Source organism: Bombina bombina, chromosome 3 (assembly GCF_027579735.1).
Source record: "Bombina bombina isolate aBomBom1 chromosome 3, aBomBom1.pri, whole genome shotgun sequence".
In the NCBI taxonomy this organism is placed as follows: domain Eukaryota; kingdom Metazoa; phylum Chordata; class Amphibia; order Anura; family Bombinatoridae; genus Bombina; species Bombina bombina.
In genome coordinates, this window is record NC_069501.1 from 770,186,486 (window position 1) to 770,205,229 (window position 18,744).

General features: G+C 41.8%; 1 protein-coding gene across 4 annotated transcripts in view; it reads right to left on the minus strand.

Annotated features, from left to right (window-relative positions):
- TBC1D8 (TBC1 domain family member 8) overlaps positions 1-18,744 on the minus strand; it is a 554,164-nt gene that overhangs the window by 135,263 nt on the left and 400,157 nt on the right. For all 4 annotated transcript variants that reach the window (XM_053707644.1, XM_053707646.1, XM_053707643.1 and 1 more), the window contains one exon: positions 7,597-7,804. In XM_053707644.1, the coding sequence (XP_053563619.1) occupies positions 7,597-7,804 (208 nt within the window). The remainder of the gene's footprint in view (positions 1-7,596; positions 7,805-18,744) is intronic.

Below are 18,744 nucleotides of genomic sequence, written 5' to 3' on the forward strand. Positions count from 1 at the left end.
TCTCTTGTAGTGTATCCAGTCCACGAATCATCCATTACTTGTGGGATATTCTCCTTCCCAACAGGAAGTTGCAAGAGGATCACCCACAGCAGAGCTGCTATATAGCTCCTCCCCTAACTGTCATATCCAGTCATTCGACCGAAAACAAACAGAGAAAGGAGAAACCATAGGGTGCAGTGGTGACTGTAGTTTAATTAAAATTTAGACCTGCCTTAAAAGGACAGGGCGGGCCGTGGACTGGATACACTACAAGAGAAATAAATTTATCAGGTAAGCATAAATTATGTTTTCTCTTGTTAAGTGTATCCAGTCCACGGATCATCCATTACTTGTGGGATACCAATACCAAAGCTAAAGTACACGGATGATGGGAGGGACAAGGCAGGATTAAGCGGAAGGAACCACTGCCTGAAGAACCTTTCTCCCAAACACAGCCTCCGAAGAAGCAAAAGTATCAAATTTGTAAAATTTTGAAAAAGTGTGAAGCAAAGACCAAGTCGCAGCCTTGCAAATCTGTTCAACAGAGGCCTCATTTTTGAAGGCCCAGGTGGAAGCCACAGCTCTAGTAGAATGAGCTGTAATCCTTTCAGGGGGCTGCTGTCCAGCAGTCTCATAGGCTAGGCTTATTAAGCTCCGAAGCCAAAAGGAAAGAGAGGTTGCCGAAGCTTTTTGACCTCTCCTCTGTCCAGAGTAAACGACAAACAGGAAAGATGTTTGACGAAAATCCTTAGTAGCTTGTAAGTAAAACTTCAAGGCACGGACTACGTCCAGATTATGTAAAAGACGTTCCTTCTTTGAAGGATTAGAGCACAACGATGGAACAACAATCTCTTGATTGATATTCTTGTTAGAAACCACCTTAGGTAAAAACCCAGGTTTGGTACGCAGAACTACCTTATCTGCATGAAAAATCAGATAGGGAGAATCACATTGTAAGGCAGATAGCTCAGAGACTCTCCGAGCCGAGGAAATAGCCATCAAAAACAGAACTTTCCAAGATAAAAGTTTAATATCAATGGAATGAAGGGGTTCAAACGGAACTCCTTGAAGAACCAAGTTTAAGCTCCATGGGGGAGCAACAGGTTTAAACACAGGCTTAAATCTAACCAAAGCCTGGCAAAATGCCTGGACGTCTGGAACCTCTGCCAGACGCTTGTGCAAAAGAATAGACAGAGCAGAAATCTGTCCCTTTAAGGAACTAGCTGATAATCCTTTGTCCAAGCCCTCTTGGAGAAAAGACAATATTCTAGGAATCCTAACTTTACTCCATGAGTAAGTCTTGGATTCACACCAATAAAGATATTTACTCCATATCTTGTGGTAGATTTTCCTGGTAAGAGGCTTTCGTGTCTGTATTAAAGTATCAATGACTGACTCGGAGAAGCCACGCTTTGATAGAATCAAGCGTTCAATCTCCATGCAGTCAGTCTCAGAGAAATTAGATTTGGATGATTGAAAGGACCTTGTATCAGAAGGTCCTGTCTTAGAGGCAGAGTCCATGGTGGAAAGGATGACATGTCCACTAGGTCTGCATACCAAGTCCTGCGTGGCCACGCAGGTGCTATCAGAATCACTGATGCTCTCTCCTGTTTGATTTTGGCAATCAGTCGAGGGAGCAGAGGAAACGGTGGAAACACATAAGCCAGGTTGAAGAACCAAGACGCTGCTAGCGCATCTATCAGCGTCGCTTCTGGGTCCCTGGACCTGGATCCGTAACAAGGAAGCTTGGCGTTCTGGCGAGACGCCATGAGATCCAACTCTGGTTTGCCCCAACGATGAATCAACTGAGCAAACACCTCCGGATGGAGTTCCGACTCCCCCGGATGGAAAGTCTGACGACTTAGAAAATCCGCCTCCCAGTTCTCCACGCCTGGGATATGGATTGCTGACAGGTGGCAAGAGTGGTACTCTGCCCAGCGAATTATTTTTGAGACTTCTAACATCGCTAGGGAACTCCTGGTTCCCCCTTGATGGTTGATGTAAGCCACAGTCGTGATGTTGTCCGACTGAAATCTGATGAACCTCAGTGTTGCTAACTGGGGCCAAGCCAGAAGAGCATTGAATATCGCTCTTAACTCCAGAATATTTATTGGAAGGAGTTTCTCCTCCGGAGTCCACGATCCCTGTGCCTTCAGGGAATTCCAGACTGCACCCCAACCTAGAAGGCTGGCACCTGTTGTTACAATTGTCCAATCTGGCCTGCGAAAGGTCATACCCTTGGACAGGTGTACCCGAGACAACCACCAGAGAAGAGAATCTGTGGTCTCTTGATCCAGATTTAGCAGAGGGAACAAATCTGTGTAATCCCCATTCCACTGACTCAGCATGCATAATTGCAGCGGTCTGAGATGAAGGCGCGCAAATGGCACTATGTCCATTGCTGCTACCATTAAGCCGATTACCTCCATACACTGAGCTACCGAAGGGCACGGAATGGAGTGAAGAACACGGCAAGCATTTAGAAGTTTTGATAACCTGGACTCCGTCAGGTAAATTTTCATTTCTACAGAATCTATAAGAGTCCCTAAGAAGGAGACTCTTGTGAGTGGGGATAGAGAACTCTTTTCCTCGTTCACTTTCCACCCGTGCGACCTCAGAAATGCCAGAACTATCTCTGTATGAGACTTGGCAACTTGAAAGCTTGACGCCTGTATCAGGATGTCGTCTAGATACGGAGCCACCGCTATGCCTCGCTGTCTTAGAACCGCCAGAAGTGAGCCCAGAACCTTTGTAAAGATTCTCGGGGCTGTAGCCAACCCGAAGGGAAGAGCTACAAATTGGTAATGCCTGTCTAGAAAGGCAAACCTTAGAAACCGATGATGATCTTTGTGAATCGGTATGTGAAGGTAGGCATCCTTTAAGTCCACTGTGGTCATGTACTGACCTTCTTGGATCATGGGTAGGATGGTCCGAATAGTTTCCATTTTGAAAGATGAAACTCTGAGGAATTTGTTTAAGATCTTTAGATCCAAAATTGGTCTGAAGGTTCCCTCTTTTTTGGGAACCACAAACAGATTTGAATAAAAACCCTGTCCTTGTTCCGTCCGCGGAACTGGATGGATCATTCCCATAACTAGGTCTTGCACACAGCGTAGGAATGCCTCTTTCTTTATCCGATTTGCAGATAGCCTTGAAAGATGAAATCTCCCTTGTGGAGGGGAAGCTTTGAAGTCCAGAAGATATCCCTGAGATATGATCTCCAACGCCCATGGATCCTGAACATCTCTTGCCCACGCCTGGGCGAAGAGAGAAAGTCTGCCCCCTACTAGATCCGTCGCCGGATAGGGGGCCGTTCCTTCATGCTGTCTTAGAGGCAGCAGCAGGCTTTCTGGCCTGCTTGCCTTTGTTCCAGCACTGGTTAGGTTTCCAGGCCTGCTTAGATTGAGCAAAAGTTCCCTCTTGTTTTGAAGCGGAGGAAGTTGATGCTGCACCTGCCTTGAAATTTCGAAAGGCACGAAAATTAGACTGTTTGGCCTTTGCTTTGGCCCTGTCCTGAGGAAGGGTGTGACCCTTACCTCCAGTAATGTCAGCAATAATTTCCTTCAAGCCAGGCCCGAATAAGGTCTGCCCCTTGAAAGGAATGTTGAGTAATTTAGACTTCGAAGTCACGTCAGCTGACCAGGATTTAAGCCATAGCGCCCTACGCTCTTGGATGGCGAATCCGGAATTCTTAGCCGTTAGTTTAGTCAAATGAACAATGGCATCAGAAACAAATGAGTTAGCTAGCTTAAGTGTTCTAAGCTTGTCAATAATTTCAGTCAATGGAGCTGTATGGATGGCCTCTTCCAGGGCCTCAAACCAGAATGCCGCCGCGGCCGTGACAGGCGCAATGCATGCAAGGGGCTGTAAAATAAAACCTTGTTGAATAAACATTTTCTTAAGGTAACCCTCCAATTTTTTATCCATTGGATCTGAAAAAGCACAACTGTCCTCAACCGGGATAGTAGTACGCTTTGCTAAAGTAGAAACTGCTCCCTCCACCTTAGGGACCGTCTGCCATAAGTCCTGTGTAGTGGCGTCTATTGGAAACATTTTTCTAAATATAGGAGGTTTGGAAAAAGGCACCCCCGGTCTATCCCACTCCTTGCTAATAATTTCTGTAAGCCTTTTAGGTATAGGAAAAACATCAGTACACACCGGTACCACATAGTATTTATCCAGCCTACACAATTTCTCTGGTACTGCAACTGTGTTACAGTCATTCAGAGCAGCTAATACCTCCCCAAGCAACACACGGAGGTTCTCAAGCTTAAATTTAAAATTAGAAATCTCTGAATCAGGTTTCCCCGAATCAGAGATGTCACCCACAGACTGAAGCTCTCCGTCCTCATGATCTGCATATTGTGACGCAGTATCAGACATGGCCCTTACAGCATCTGCGCGCTCTGTATTTCTCCTAACCCCCCCTAACTTCCCCCTCGTCAGAATCTTCAGGTGATATTTCTTTTATAGTTAAAGACTGATCTTTACTGTTTAAGATGAAATCAATACATTTAGTACACATTCTCCTATGGGGCTCCACCATGGCTTTCAAACATAATGAACAAGTAGTTTCCTCTGTGTCAGACATGTTTAAACAGACTAGCAATGAGACTAGCAAGCTTGGAAAACACTTTAAACAAGTTTACAAGCAATATAAAAAACGTTACTGCACCTTTAAGAAACACAAATTTTGTCAAAATTTGAAATAACAGTGAAAAAAGGCAGTTACACTAACAACATTTTTACAGTGTATGTAACAAGTTAGCAGAGCATTGCACCCACTTGCAAATGGATGATTAACCCCTTAATACCCAAAACTGAATAATAAAAGACAAAAACATTTTTTTTTTTTTTTTTTTTTTTTCCAAACAGTCACAACAACTGCCACAGCTCTACTGTGGCTTTTTACCTCCCTCAAAAACGACTTTGAAGCCTTTTGAGCCCTCCAGAGATGTCCTGGATCATGCAGAGGGAAGCTGAATGTCTCTGTCAGTATTTTTATCTGCACAGAAAAGCACTAAAAAAGGCCCCTCCCACTCATATTACAATAGTGGAAAGCCTAAGGAAACTGTTACTAGGCAAAATTCAAGCCAGCCATGTGGAAAAAAACTAGGCCCCAATAAGTTTTATCACCAAATACATATAAAAACGATTAAACATGCCAGCAAACGTTTTATATTACATTTTTATAAGAGTATGTATCTCTATTAATAAGCCTGATACCAGTCGCTATAACTGCATTTAAGGCTTTACTTACATTAGTTCGGTATCAGCAGCATTTTCTAGCAAATTCCATCCCTAGAAAAATATTAACTGTACATACCTTATTGCAGGAAAACCTGCACGCCATTCTCTCTCTGAAGTTACCTCACTCCTCAGAATATGTGAGAACAGCCATGGATCTTAGTTACTTCTGCTAAGATCATAGAAAACGCAGGCAGATTCTTCTTCTAAATACTGCCTGAGATAAACAGTACACTCCGGCACCATTTAAAAATAACAAACTTTTGATTGAAGAATAAACTAAGTATAAAACACCACACTCCTCTTACGACCTCCATCTTGGTTGAGGCTTGCAAGAGAATGACTGGATATGACAGTTAGGGGAGGAGCTATATAGCAGCTCTGCTGTGGGTGATCCTCTTGCAACTTCCTGTTGGGAAGGAGAATATCCCACAAGTAATGGATGATCCGTGGACTGGATACACTTAACAAGAGAAAATGAATCATGCTCAAAAAACTGACACAAAAATTTCAAATAGTGCATCTGCAGGTGCACGTACAAGTGTAAGGATTAAAAATGGGGAAAAATGATACTTTGTGCAAAAAACGATGCAAGCTAAGCAAAAGGTGTAAAAAAAAGCTGACATGCGCTAACCAGAAACAGCGACAAGTGCAAAACAAATTACAAGCACTAAGAGAAAAAGAAGCATCAAAAAAGAAGCTGAGACATTGTAAGAAATACTTAATGCATCTCAAGGCCTATAATAGAGTGAAATAAGGTACCTATATACCCAAACCTAGAAAATGCCTTATATAATGGCCCCAAGGCTATAATACATCCAAAATGGAGTACCTACTAATAGCCTATAGACTTAAAGTGATGGTAAATCCAAGCATTTGTGAAACGCTAGGATTTACCAGTGCAACAAATAAAGGGGAATTTCAAGCATGAAGTATAAAATACTTCATGCTGAAAGTTCCTTTATTTGTCTGAAGCATTCGCTGCTCTGAGTGCCTCAGGCAGCTCACGGCAGAACATTATTTTGCTGTGAGCTGATCTTAGCCAATAACGTGCTAGCTATCCGGCATGGCGCCAGCAGGCCCACACAGCTATTGGCTAAGGAGGTGGAAACGTCATCTCACAGCAAAATAGCGTTCTGCCATGAGCTGCCTGAGGAGCTCAGTGTGGCAAACGCTTCAGACAAATAAAGGAACTTTCAGCATGAAGTATTTTATACTAGATACCGGATAGTCCCCTTTTTTTGTTCCACTGGTAAATCCTAGCGTTTCAAAGACGCTAGGATTTACCATCACTTCAAACAGGTGACAACAGACTTCTATATATTTTAACAAACATCACACTTACCTGAAAGACACCCATACTACTGGACTTACCCATAAAGCAGCAGAAACTGCTTTCAGTAGATAGCCAATCCAGTGCTGTACATGTAACAGCAGAGGATATATATATATATATATATATATATATAACCTAGCACCAACAAGAGTGGCTAGGGACCAGTCCCTGCGACACCTGTGGTAGGCCTGTGAGTATCTCCAATAGGGTGTTGTTGTGCAACTACCCATATTAAAAAGACATCCCTCTTTCCAAAGAGTAGCTCTCCCTTCTCACAAACACCTGGAGCACCTACCTTCTTCACCTTCAAAGGCGAAGAAAAGACAAGCTTTTATTAAGGTGGGAGAGGTTTTAAGAGTTCTGGGAAATTAATTTTTTTTGTCTCCCCCTAGTGGCCAGGAGTATAATTCCCAGGAGTAATGAATCGTGGACTCTCACCACCTTTATGAAAGAAATTGTAAAATTAGTTTCTCAATGTGTTTCCAATTACTTTTATACCAGCTCCAGAGTTTAAAATGTATGGGAAATTGTTCCTTTAGGTATATTTATGCATATGAAAAGTTTTTGCTAACTAAAACCATATCCAAATACAATGGTCTGATCTTGTAGGGATAGAATACCTTATGTATTTTAGTACCTCTCTGTCACAGCCCCCCACTTGGAGAATTATTTTATCTAAACCTTCTTGTTTACATTTTTTTATGTAACCAGAAGTTCAGAAAAGTTCAGTATGTGTGGATACAATAGGCAAAATCAGCTATTTCAAATGAAAAAATAAAAGTGAAGGAGCTACTTATAAACAACTAAATACACTCCAGTAGGTAAAATTGATCATTGGGAACACATTAAAAGGCAGAGTACACTGTCCCTTTAAGCACTTGTACATATCACAAAATATTTCTATAAAGATTAATTTATGACAAAGAAAAACAGATCTTTAACTTATTTACTTTATACATTGATCTCATTGCGGCTGAAACAAAATGTATCAAATGAGCCTCAAACAGTGATCACTAAATATTTATACTAATTACCTCTTTAAGTGGAATGACAATGTTACAAAGTCCCTCTTCCTTGCTTGCAAAGCACAGGTAGCTGTCTGTAGCATACATTCTTCCAGCTGTATGACAGCGGCTGAAGGGTGTCCAGAGGGAGCAGTCCATCACTTCATGCAGCTTCTCTTTCCTTGGAAGTTTGAATAGGGCTCGGAAGTATTCTTTCTGTGCTCTAGCTTCCAGATCCCTGAAACAGACCAGTAATTAAGGACTGATAAGTTTAAAAAGATTTACAGTTCATCAACATTCCTTTTTCAAATTTCCCAATATTCAGCAATCAGAAACAGTTCAATGTAATTTTACAGAATGGACCCAAGAACTTTGTGCTGGTTAATCTTTTTTTTTTATTACTATTATTTTTATCAGCTTAATTCCCTAGTCCTAATGTATATTAAATGGACAAAGGTATATGGACACCTGATCATCACACCTATATGAGCTTGGACATTACATTCAAAAACCACGGACACAAGATTTTGGAGTGGTTGTGGGAATTTGTGCCCATTCAGCCACATTAAGATTTGTGGGGTCAGGCACTGATATCAAGACAAAAATGTCAGGCACACAATGAGATTGGGACAAAGTTTTGTATAGACCACTTGAGTTCATTCACACCAAACTCATCAAGTCAAGTCTTCATGGAGTTTGATTTGTGTGCAGAGGCACAATCATGCTGGGGCACAAAAGGGCCATCCCCAAACTGTTGCACAAAATTGTTACAAATTGTCTAAAATGTCTTTGTATCCTGTAGCATTAAGATGACCCTACATTGGAACTCTGGGGCCTTGCCCAAAACCTGAAAAGCATTCCTAAACCATTATCCCTCCTCCCCAAAACTTTATAGTAGGCACTATGTATTCCAGAATGTAGTGTTCTCCTTGCATCCACCAAACCCAGATCCTTCCATCAGACTACCAGGTAGTGAAGCATGATCCATCACTCCAGAGAAAATGTTTCCACTGCTCCAGAATCCAGTAGCAGCATGCTTTACACCACTAGAGCCAATGCTTGGCATTGCGCAGGTTGATGTGAGGTAGATCAGTTCTTGTGCTGATGTTAGTTTCACAGACAGTTTGGAACTCTGTTGTGAGTAATGTAACAGATGATAGGTGCTACACTCTACAGCAATCAATGGCCCCACTATGCAAGTTTTCATGGTCACAATAATAGCACTTACAGTTGACTGGTGCAGACCTAGTAGGGCAGAAATTTCACGAACTGACTTATGGTAAAGATAGAATCGCATGACAGTGAGGCATTTAAAGTCTCCGAGCTCTTCAATATGACCCATTGTACTGCCAATGTTTGTCTAGCTTTACATACTTTACTCTACATTTAAACTTTTAAGAAAAATGCAATTTGTAAGCTTTGCTTTTCCTTTTTAAACAACTTCAAAAACATTTTATATTAGATTGCAAATTCTTAAAATAAGTAGGAAAGAAAGACACTTGTATTCCTTAGCTGTCTATTCAAATTACAGAAGCATTTAATTTTTATCTTTCAAATAAATGACCGTCCATTTACGGTAGTAATAAAAAGTCAGTACTTTTATCCATAATGTACACTTTCTAGTGTATTTTACAAGCAACTAATTAGCCCAATTCAACTCTAGCTCAGAGTAACCTAGAATAAGCTATGCAGTGAGTTGGTTATACATACAGCCTTAACAATAACAACTGAATGATTTAAAATCCAACTGCTAGTCAGAACGTACAAATATAGTAACACTTTTCATTTTTTCAAGCTGATGTTTCCTCTCTTTAGCATTCCTATTTATTTTTTTTTACAAACAATTTTGTGTTTAACAATTAAATCAAAGTGCATAAAAAAAAGAAAGACATAATTTATGCTTACCTGATAAATGTATTTATTTCATGGTGGTAAGAGTCCACAATCCATTACTCCTGGGAATCCTTTACCACTAGGAGAAGGCAAAGATTCCCAAACCCCAAAAGAGTTCTATAAAACCCCTCCCACCTAACAGGTACCTCAGTCTAATATATAGCCAAGCAAACTGAAGTAGAAAAAAAGAATAAGAGCCAAAAAAAATGAGCAAAGGAAAAAAAGATTTGCCCAAGAAAAAACTAAACCTAAAAAACATAGGGTGGGGTCTCGTGGACTCTCACCACCATGACATAAATTATTTTTATTAGGTAAGCATAAATTATGTTTTCTTTCATACAGGTGTTGAGAGTCTACGGTCCATTACTCCTGGAAACTAATACCCAAGCTGTGGAATCCACAAGTAATAACATAAAGGAAGGGATTAAGAAAACATCTTTTTTCACTGAGAAACTAAATCCACAACCCCACTAAAACCAAAAAAGGGATAATGCACTTAAAAAATAAATTAATCAGACAAAAAAAAAATCAAGCTGAGACAACTGCCCGAAGGACCTTCCTACCAAAGGCTGTCTCAGAAGAAGCAAATAATCAAAATGGAAGAATTTAGTAAAAGTATGCAGAGAAGATCAAATTGCTCCCTTGCTAATTTGGTCAACTGAAGCCTCATTCTCGAAAGCCCAAGAAGTGGCAACTGACTTAGTAAAATGAGCAGTAATCCGTTGCGGTGGAGGCTAACATGTCTCCAAGTAAGCCTTGTGAATCAAGAGTTTCAGCCAAGAGGCTACAGAAATAGAAACTGACTGTCCTTTTCTAGCACCAGAAAAGTGAATGAACAAACAAACCTAGGAGTCTGTCTAAAGTCCTTAGTAGCATCAACATAAAATTTCAATTCACTAACATCCAAATTATACAAAGATCTCTCTGAAGCATTCTTAGGACTAGGACACAAAGAAGGAATATCAATCTCTCTGCTGATATTGTCTGGAGAAAAACTTTAGGCAAACAGTCAAATTTAGTCAGTAACACTGCCTTACCCTTATGAAAAATAAGATAAGGAGGATCACAGAAAAGAGCAGATAATTCTGAAACTTGTTTAGCAGAAAATATACAATGCACAAAAAGGACTTAACAGCGCTAGATTAATAGTTCCACATTTCCTGAGTTATAGTAAATTCTCAATATTTTATATCTGGAAAGTGCTATTTAGACAGATATTTGGCAGATATTTGGCAAATATTCTCTACCAAAAGAAAGTTTTATGAGTGATATTACCAATAAAAACAGAATTTATGTTTACCTGATAAATTACTTTCTCCAACGGTGTGTCCGGTCCACGGCGTCATCCTTACTTGTGGGATATTCTCTTCCCCAACAGGAAATGGCAAAGAGCCCAGCAAAGCTGGTCACATGATCCCTCCTAGGCTCCGCCTACCCCAGTCATTCGACCGACGTTAAGGAGGAATATTAGCATAGGAGAAACCATATGGTACCGTGGTGACTGTAGTTAAAGAAAATAAATTATCAGACCTGATTAAAAAAACCAGGGCGGGCCGTGGACCGGACACACCGTTGGAGAAAGTAATTTATCAGGTAAACATAAATTCTGTTTTCTCCAACATAGGTGTGTCCGGTCCACGGCGTCATCCTTACTTGTGGGAACCAATACCAAAGCTTTAGGACACGGATGAAGGGAGGGAGCAAATCAGGTCACCTAAATGGAAGGCACCACGGCTTGCAAAACCTTTCTCCCAAAAATAGCCTCAGAAGAAGCAAAAGTATCAAACTTGTAAAATTTGGTAAAAGTGTGCAGTGAAGACCAAGTCGCTGCCCTACATATCTGATCAACAGAAGCCTCGTTCTTGAAGGCCCATGTGGAAGCCACAGCCCTAGTGGAATGAGCTGTGATTCTTTCGGGAGGCTGCCGTCCGGCAGTCTCGTAAGCCAATCTGATGATGCTTTTAATCCAAAAAGAGAGAGAGGTAGAAGTTGCTTTTTGACCTCTCCTTTTACCGGAATAAACAACAAACAAGGAAGATGTTTGTCTAAAATCCTTTGTAGCATCTAAATAGAATTTTAGAGCGCGAACAACATCCAAATTGTGCAACAAACGTTCCTTCTTTGAAACTGGTTTCGGACACAGAGAAGGTACGATAATCTCCTGGTTAATGTTTTTGTTAGAAACAACTTTTGGAAGAAAACCAGGTTTAGTACGTAAAACCACCTTATCTGCATGGAACACCAGATAAGGAGGAGAACACTGCAGAGCAGATAATTCTGAAACTCTTCTAGCAGAAGAAATTGCAACTAAAAACAAAACTTTCCAAGATAATAACTTAATATCAACGGAATGTAAGGGTTCAAACGGAACCCCCTGAAGAACTGAAAGAACTAAATTGAGACTCCAAGGAGGAGTCAAAGGATTGTAAACAGGCTTAATTCTAACCAGAGCCTGAACAAAGGCTTGAACATCTGGCACAGCTGCCAGCTTTTTGTGAAGTAACACAGACAAGGCAGAAATCTGTCCCTTCAGGGAACTTGCAGACAATCCTTTTTCCAATCCTTCTTGAAGGAAGGATAGAATCTTAGGAATCTTAACCTTATCCCAAGGGAATCCTTTAGATTCACACCAACAGATATATTTTTTCCAAATTTTGTGGTAAATCTTTCTAGTTACAGGCTTTCTGGCCTGAACCAGAGTATCGATAACAGAATCTGAGAACCCTCGCTTCGATAGGATCAAGCGTTCAATCTCCAAGCAGTCAGCTGGAGTGAAACCAGGTTCGGATGTTCGAACGGACCCTGAACAAGAAGGTCTCATCTCAAAGGTAGCTTCCAAGGTGGAGCCGATGACATATTCACCAGATCTGCATACCAAGTCCTGCGTGGCCACGCAGGAGCTATCAAGATCACCGACGCCCTCTCCTGATTGATCCTGGCTACCAGCCTGGGGATGAGAGGAAACGGCGGGAACACATAAGCTAGTTTGAAGGTCCAAGGTGCTACTAGTGCATCCACTAGAGCCGCCTTGGGATCCCTGGATCTGGACCCGTAGCAAGGAACTTTGAAGTTCTGACGAGAGGCCATCAGATCCATGTCTGGAGTGCCCCACAGCTGAGTGACTTGGGCAAAGATTTCCGGATGGAGTTCCCACTCCCCCGGATGCAATGTCTGACGACTCAGAAAATCCGCTTCCCAATTTTCCACTCCTGGGATGTGGATAGCAGACAGGTGGCAGGAGTGAGACTCCGCCCATAGAATGATTTTGGTCACTTCTTCCATCGCCAGGGAACTCCTTGTTCCCCCCTGATGGTTGATGTACGCAACAGTTGTCATGTTGTCTGATTGAAACCGTATGAACTTGGCCCTCGCTAGCTGAGGCCAAGCCTTGAGAGCATTGAATATCGCTCTCAGTTCCAGAATATTTATCGGTAGAAGAGATTCCTCCCGAGACCAAAGACCCTGAGCTTTCAGGGATCCCCAGACCGCGCCCCAGCCCATCAGACTGGCGTCGGTCGTGACAATGACCCACTCTGGTCTGCGGAATGTCATCCCTCGTGACAGGTTGTCCAGGGACAGCCACCAACGGAGTGAGTCTCTGGTCTTCTGATTTACTTGTATCTTCGGAGACAAGTCTGTATAGTCCCCATTCCACTGACTGAGCATGCACAGTTGTAATGGTCTTAGATGAATGCGTGCAAAAGGAACTATGTCCATTGCCGCTACCATCAACCCGATCACTTCCATGCATGCTTTACACCACTAGAGCCAATGCTTGGCATTGCGCAGGTTGATGTGAGGTAGATCAGTTCTTGTGCTGATGTTAGTTTCACAGACAGTTTGGAACTCTGTTGTGAGTAATGTAACAGATGATAGGTGCTACACTCTACAGCAATCAATGGCCCCACTATGCAAGTTTTCATGGTCACAATAATAGCACTTACAGTTGACTGGTGCAGACCTAGTAGGGCAGAAATTTCACGAACTGACTTATGGTAAAGATAGAATCGCATGACAGTGAGGCATTTAAAGTCTCCGAGCTCTTCAATATGACCCATTGTACTGCCAATGTTTGTCTAGCTTTACATACTTTACTCTACATTTAAACTTTTAAGAAAAATGCAATTTGTAAGCTTTGCTTTTCCTTTTTAAACAACTTCAAAAACATTTTATATTAGATTGCAAATTCTTAAAATAAGTAGGAAAGAAAGACACTTGTATTCCTTAGCTGTCTATTCAAATTACAGAAGCATTTAATTTTTATCTTTCAAATAAATGACCGTCCATTTACGGTAGTAATAAAAAGTCAGTACTTTTATCCATAATGTACACTTTCTAGTGTATTTTACAAGCAACGAATTAGCCCAATTCAACTCTAGCTCAGAGTAACCTAGAATAAGCTATGCAGTGAGTTGGTTATACATACAGCCTTAACAATAACAACTGAATGATTTAAAATCCAACTGCTAGTCAGAACGTACAAATATAGTAACACTTTTCATTTTTTCAAGCTGATGTTTCCTCTCTTTAGCATTCCTATTTATTTTTTTTTACAAACAATTTTGTGTTTAACAATTAAATCAAAGTGCATAAAAAAAAGAAAGACATAATTTATGCTTACCTGATAAATGTATTTATTTCATGGTGGTAAGAGTCCACAATCCATTACTCCTGGGAATCCTTTACCACTAGGAGAAGGCAAAGATTCCCAAACCCCAAAAGAGTTCTATAAAACCCCTCCCACCTAACAGGTACCTCAGTCTAATATATAGCCAAGCAAACTGAAGTAGAAAAAAAGAATAAGAGCCAAAAAAAATGAGCAAAGGAAAAAAAGATTTGCCCAAGAAAAAACTAAACCTAAAAAACATAGGGTGGGGTCTCGTGGACTCTCACCACCATGAAATAAATTATTTTTATTAGGTAAGCATAAATTATGTTTTCTTTCATACAGGTGTTGAGAGTCTACGGTCCATTACTCCTGGAAACTAATACCCAAGCTGTGGAATCCACAAGTAATAACATAAAGGAAGGGATTAAGAAAACATCTTTTTTCACTGAGAAACTAAATCCACAACCCCACTAAAACCAAAAAAGGGATAATGCACTTAAAAAATAAATTAATCAGACAAAAAAAAAATCAAGCTGAGACAACTGCCCGAAGGACCTTCCTACCAAAGGCTGTCTCAGAAGAAGCAAAAAATCAAAATGGAAGAATTTAGTAAAAGTATGCAGAGAAGATCAAATTGCTCCCTTGCTAATTTGGTCAACTGAAGCCTCATTCTCGAAAGCCCAAGAAGTGGCAACTGACTTAGTAAAATGAGCAGTAATCCGTTGCGGTGGAGGCTAACATGTCTCCAAGTAAGCCTTGTGAATCAAGAGTTTCAGCCAAGAGGCTACAGAAATAGAAACTGACTGTCCTTTTCTAGCACCAGAAAAGTGAATGAACAAACAAACCTAGGAGTCTGTCTAAAGTCCTTAGTAGCATCAACATAAAATTTCAATTCACTAACATCCAAATTATACAAAGATCTCTCTGAAGCATTCTTAGGACTAGGACACAAAGAAGGAATATCAATCTCTCTGCTGATATTGTCTGGAGAAAAACTTTAGGCAAACAGTCAAATTTAGTCAGTAACACTGCCTTACCCTTATGAAAAATAAGATAAGGAGGATCACAGAAAAGAGCAGATAATTCTGAAACTTGTTTAGCAGAAAATATACAATGCACAAAAAGGACTTAACAGCGCTAGATTAATAGTTCCACATTTCCTGAGTTATAGTAAATTCTCAATATTTTATATCTGGAAAGTGCTATTTAGACAGATATTTGGCAGATATTTGGCAAATATTCTCTACCAAAAGAAAGTTTTATGAGTGATATTACCAATAAAAACAGAATTTATGTTTACCTGATAAATTACTTTCTCCAACGGTGTGTCCGGTCCACGGCGTCATCCTTACTTGTGGGATATTCTCTTCCCCAACAGGAAATGGCAAAGAGCCCAGCAAAGCTGGTCACATGATCCCTCCTAGGCTCCGCCTACCCCAGTCATTCGACCGACGTTAAGGAGGAATATTAGCATAGGAGAAACCATATGGTACCGTGGTGACTGTAGTTAAAGAAAATAAATTATCAGACCTGATTAAAAAAACCAGGGCGGGCCGTGGACCGGACACACCGTTGGAGAAAGTAATTTATCAGGTAAACATAAATTCTGTTTTCTCCAACATAGGTGTGTCCGGTCCACGGCGTCATCCTTACTTGTGGGAACCAATACCAAAGCTTTAGGACACGGATGAAGGGAGGGAGCAAATCAGGTCACCTAAATGGAAGGCACCACGGCTTGCAAAACCTTTCTCCCAAAAATAGCCTCAGAAGAAGCAAAAGTATCAAACTTGTAAAATTTGGTAAAAGTGTGCAGTGAAGACCAAGTCGCTGCCCTACATATCTGATCAACAGAAGCCTCGTTCTTGAAGGCCCATGTGGAAGCCACAGCCCTAGTGGAATGAGCTGTGATTCTTTCGGGAGGCTGCCGTCCGGCAGTCTCGTAAGCCAATCTGATGATGCTTTTAATCCAAAAAGAGAGAGAGGTAGAAGTTGCTTTTTGACCTCTCCTTTTACCGGAATAAACAACAAACAAGGAAGATGTTTGTCTAAAATCCTTTGTAGCATCTAAATAGAATTTTAGAGCGCGAACAACATCCAAATTGTGCAACAAACGTTCCTTCTTTGAAACTGGTTTCGGACACAGAGAAGGTACGATAATCTCCTGGTTAATGTTTTTGTTAGAAACAACTTTTGGAAGAAAACCAGGTTTAGTACGTAAAACCACCTTATCTGCATGGAACACCAGATAAGGAGGAGAACACTGCAGAGCAGATAATTCTGAAACTCTTCTAGCAGAAGAAATTGCAACTAAAAACAAAACTTTCCAAGATAATAACTTAATATCAACGGAATGTAAGGGTTCAAACGGAACCCCCTGAAGAACTGAAAGAACTAAATTGAGACTCCAAGGAGGAGTCAAAGGATTGTAAACAGGCTTAATTCTAACCAGAGCCTGAACAAAGGCTTGAACATCTGGCACAGCTGCCAGCTTTTTGTGAAGTAACACAGACAAGGCAGAAATCTGTCCCTTCAGGGAACTTGCAGACAATCCTTTTTCCAATCCTTCTTGAAGGAAGGATAGAATCTTAGGAATCTTAACCTTATCCCAAGGGAATCCTTTAGATTCACACCAACAGATATATTTTTTCCAAATTTTGTGGTAAATCTTTCTAGTTACAGGCTTTCTGGCCTGAACCAGAGTATCGATAACAGAATCTGAGAACCCTCGCTTCGATAGGATCAAGCGTTCAATCTCCAAGCAGTCAGCTGGAGTGAAACCAGGTTCGGATGTTCGAACGGACCCTGAACAAGAAGGTCTCATCTCAAAGGTAGCTTCCAAGGTGGAGCCGATGACATATTCACCAGATCTGCATACCAAGTCCTGCGTGGCCACGCAGGAGCTATCAAGATCACCGACGCCCTCTCCTGATTGATCCTGGCTACCAGCCTGGGGATGAGAGGAAACGGCGGGAACACATAAGCTAGTTTGAAGGTCCAAGGTGCTACTAGTGCATCCACTAGAGCCGCCTTGGGATCCCTGGATCTGGACCCGTAGCAAGGAACTTTGAAGTTCTGACGAGAGGCCATCAGATCCATGTCTGGAGTGCCCCACAGCTGAGTGACTTGGGCAAAGATTTCCGGATGGAGTTCCCACTCCCCCGGATGCAATGTCTGACGACTCAGAAAATCCGCTTCCCAATTTTCCACTCCTGGGATGTGGATAGCAGACAGGTGGCAGGAGTGAGACTCCGCCCATAGAATGATTTTGGTCACTTCTTCCATCGCCAGGGAACTCCTTGTTCCCCCCTGATGGTTGATGTACGCAACAGTTGTCATGTTGTCTGATTGAAACCGTATGAACTTGGCCCTCGCTAGCTGAGGCCAAGCCTTGAGAGCATTGAATATCGCTCTCAGTTCCAGAATATTTATCGGTAGAAGAGATTCCTCCCGAGACCAAAGACCCTGAGCTTTCAGGGATCCCCAGACCGCGCCCCAGCCCATCAGACTGGCGTCGGTCGTGACAATGACCCACTCTGGTCTGCGGAATGTCATCCCTCGTGACAGGTTGTCCAGGGACAGCCACCAACGGAGTGAGTCTCTGGTCTTCTGATTTACTTGTATCTTCGGAGACAAGTCTGTATAGTCCCCATTCCACTGACTGAGCATGCACAGTTGTAATGGTCTTAGATGAATGCGTGCAAAAGGAACTATGTCCATTGCCGCTACCATCAACCCGATCACTTCCATGCACTGAGCTATGGAAGGAAGAGGAACGGAATGAAGTATCCGACAAGAGTCTAGAAGCTTTGTTTTTCTGGCCTCTGTCAGAAATATCCTCATTTCTAAGGAGTCTATTATTGTTCCCAAGAAGGGAACCCTTGTTGACGGAGATAGAGAACTCTTTTCCACGTTCACTTTCCATCCGTGAGATCTGAGAAAGGCCAGGACTATGTCCGTGTGAGCCTTTGCTTGAGTAAGGGACGACGCTTGAATTAGAATGTCGTCCAAGTAAGGTACTACAGCAATGCCCCTTGGTCTTAGCACAGCTAGAAGGGACCCTAGTACCTTTGTGAAAATCCTTGGAGCAGTGGCTAATCCGAAAGGAAGCGCCACGAACTGGTAATGCTTGTCCAGGAATGCGAACCTTAGGAACCGATGATGTTCCTTGTGGATAGGAATATGTAGATACGCATCCTTTAAATCCACCGTGGTCATGAATTGACCTTCCTGGATGGAAGGAAGAATAGTTCGAATGGTTTCCATCTTGAACGATGGAACCTTGAGAAACTTGTTTAAGATCTTGAGATCTAAGATTGGTCTGAACGTTCCCTCTTTTTTGGGAACTATGAACAGATTGGAGTAGAACCCCATCCCTTGTTCTCTTAATGGAACAGGATGAATCACTCCCATTTTTAACAGGTCTTCTACACAATGTAAGAATGCCTGTCTTTTTATGTGGTCTGAAGACAACTGAGACCTGTGGAACCTCCCCCTTGGGGGAAGCCCCTTGAATTCCAGAAGATAACCTTGGGAGACTATTTCTAGTGCCCAAGGATCCAGAACATCTCTTGCCCAAGCCTGAGCGAAGAGAGAGAGTCTGCCCCCCACCAGATCCGGTCCCGGATCGGGGGCCAACATTTCATGCTGTCTTGGTAGCAGTGGCAGGTTTCTTGGCC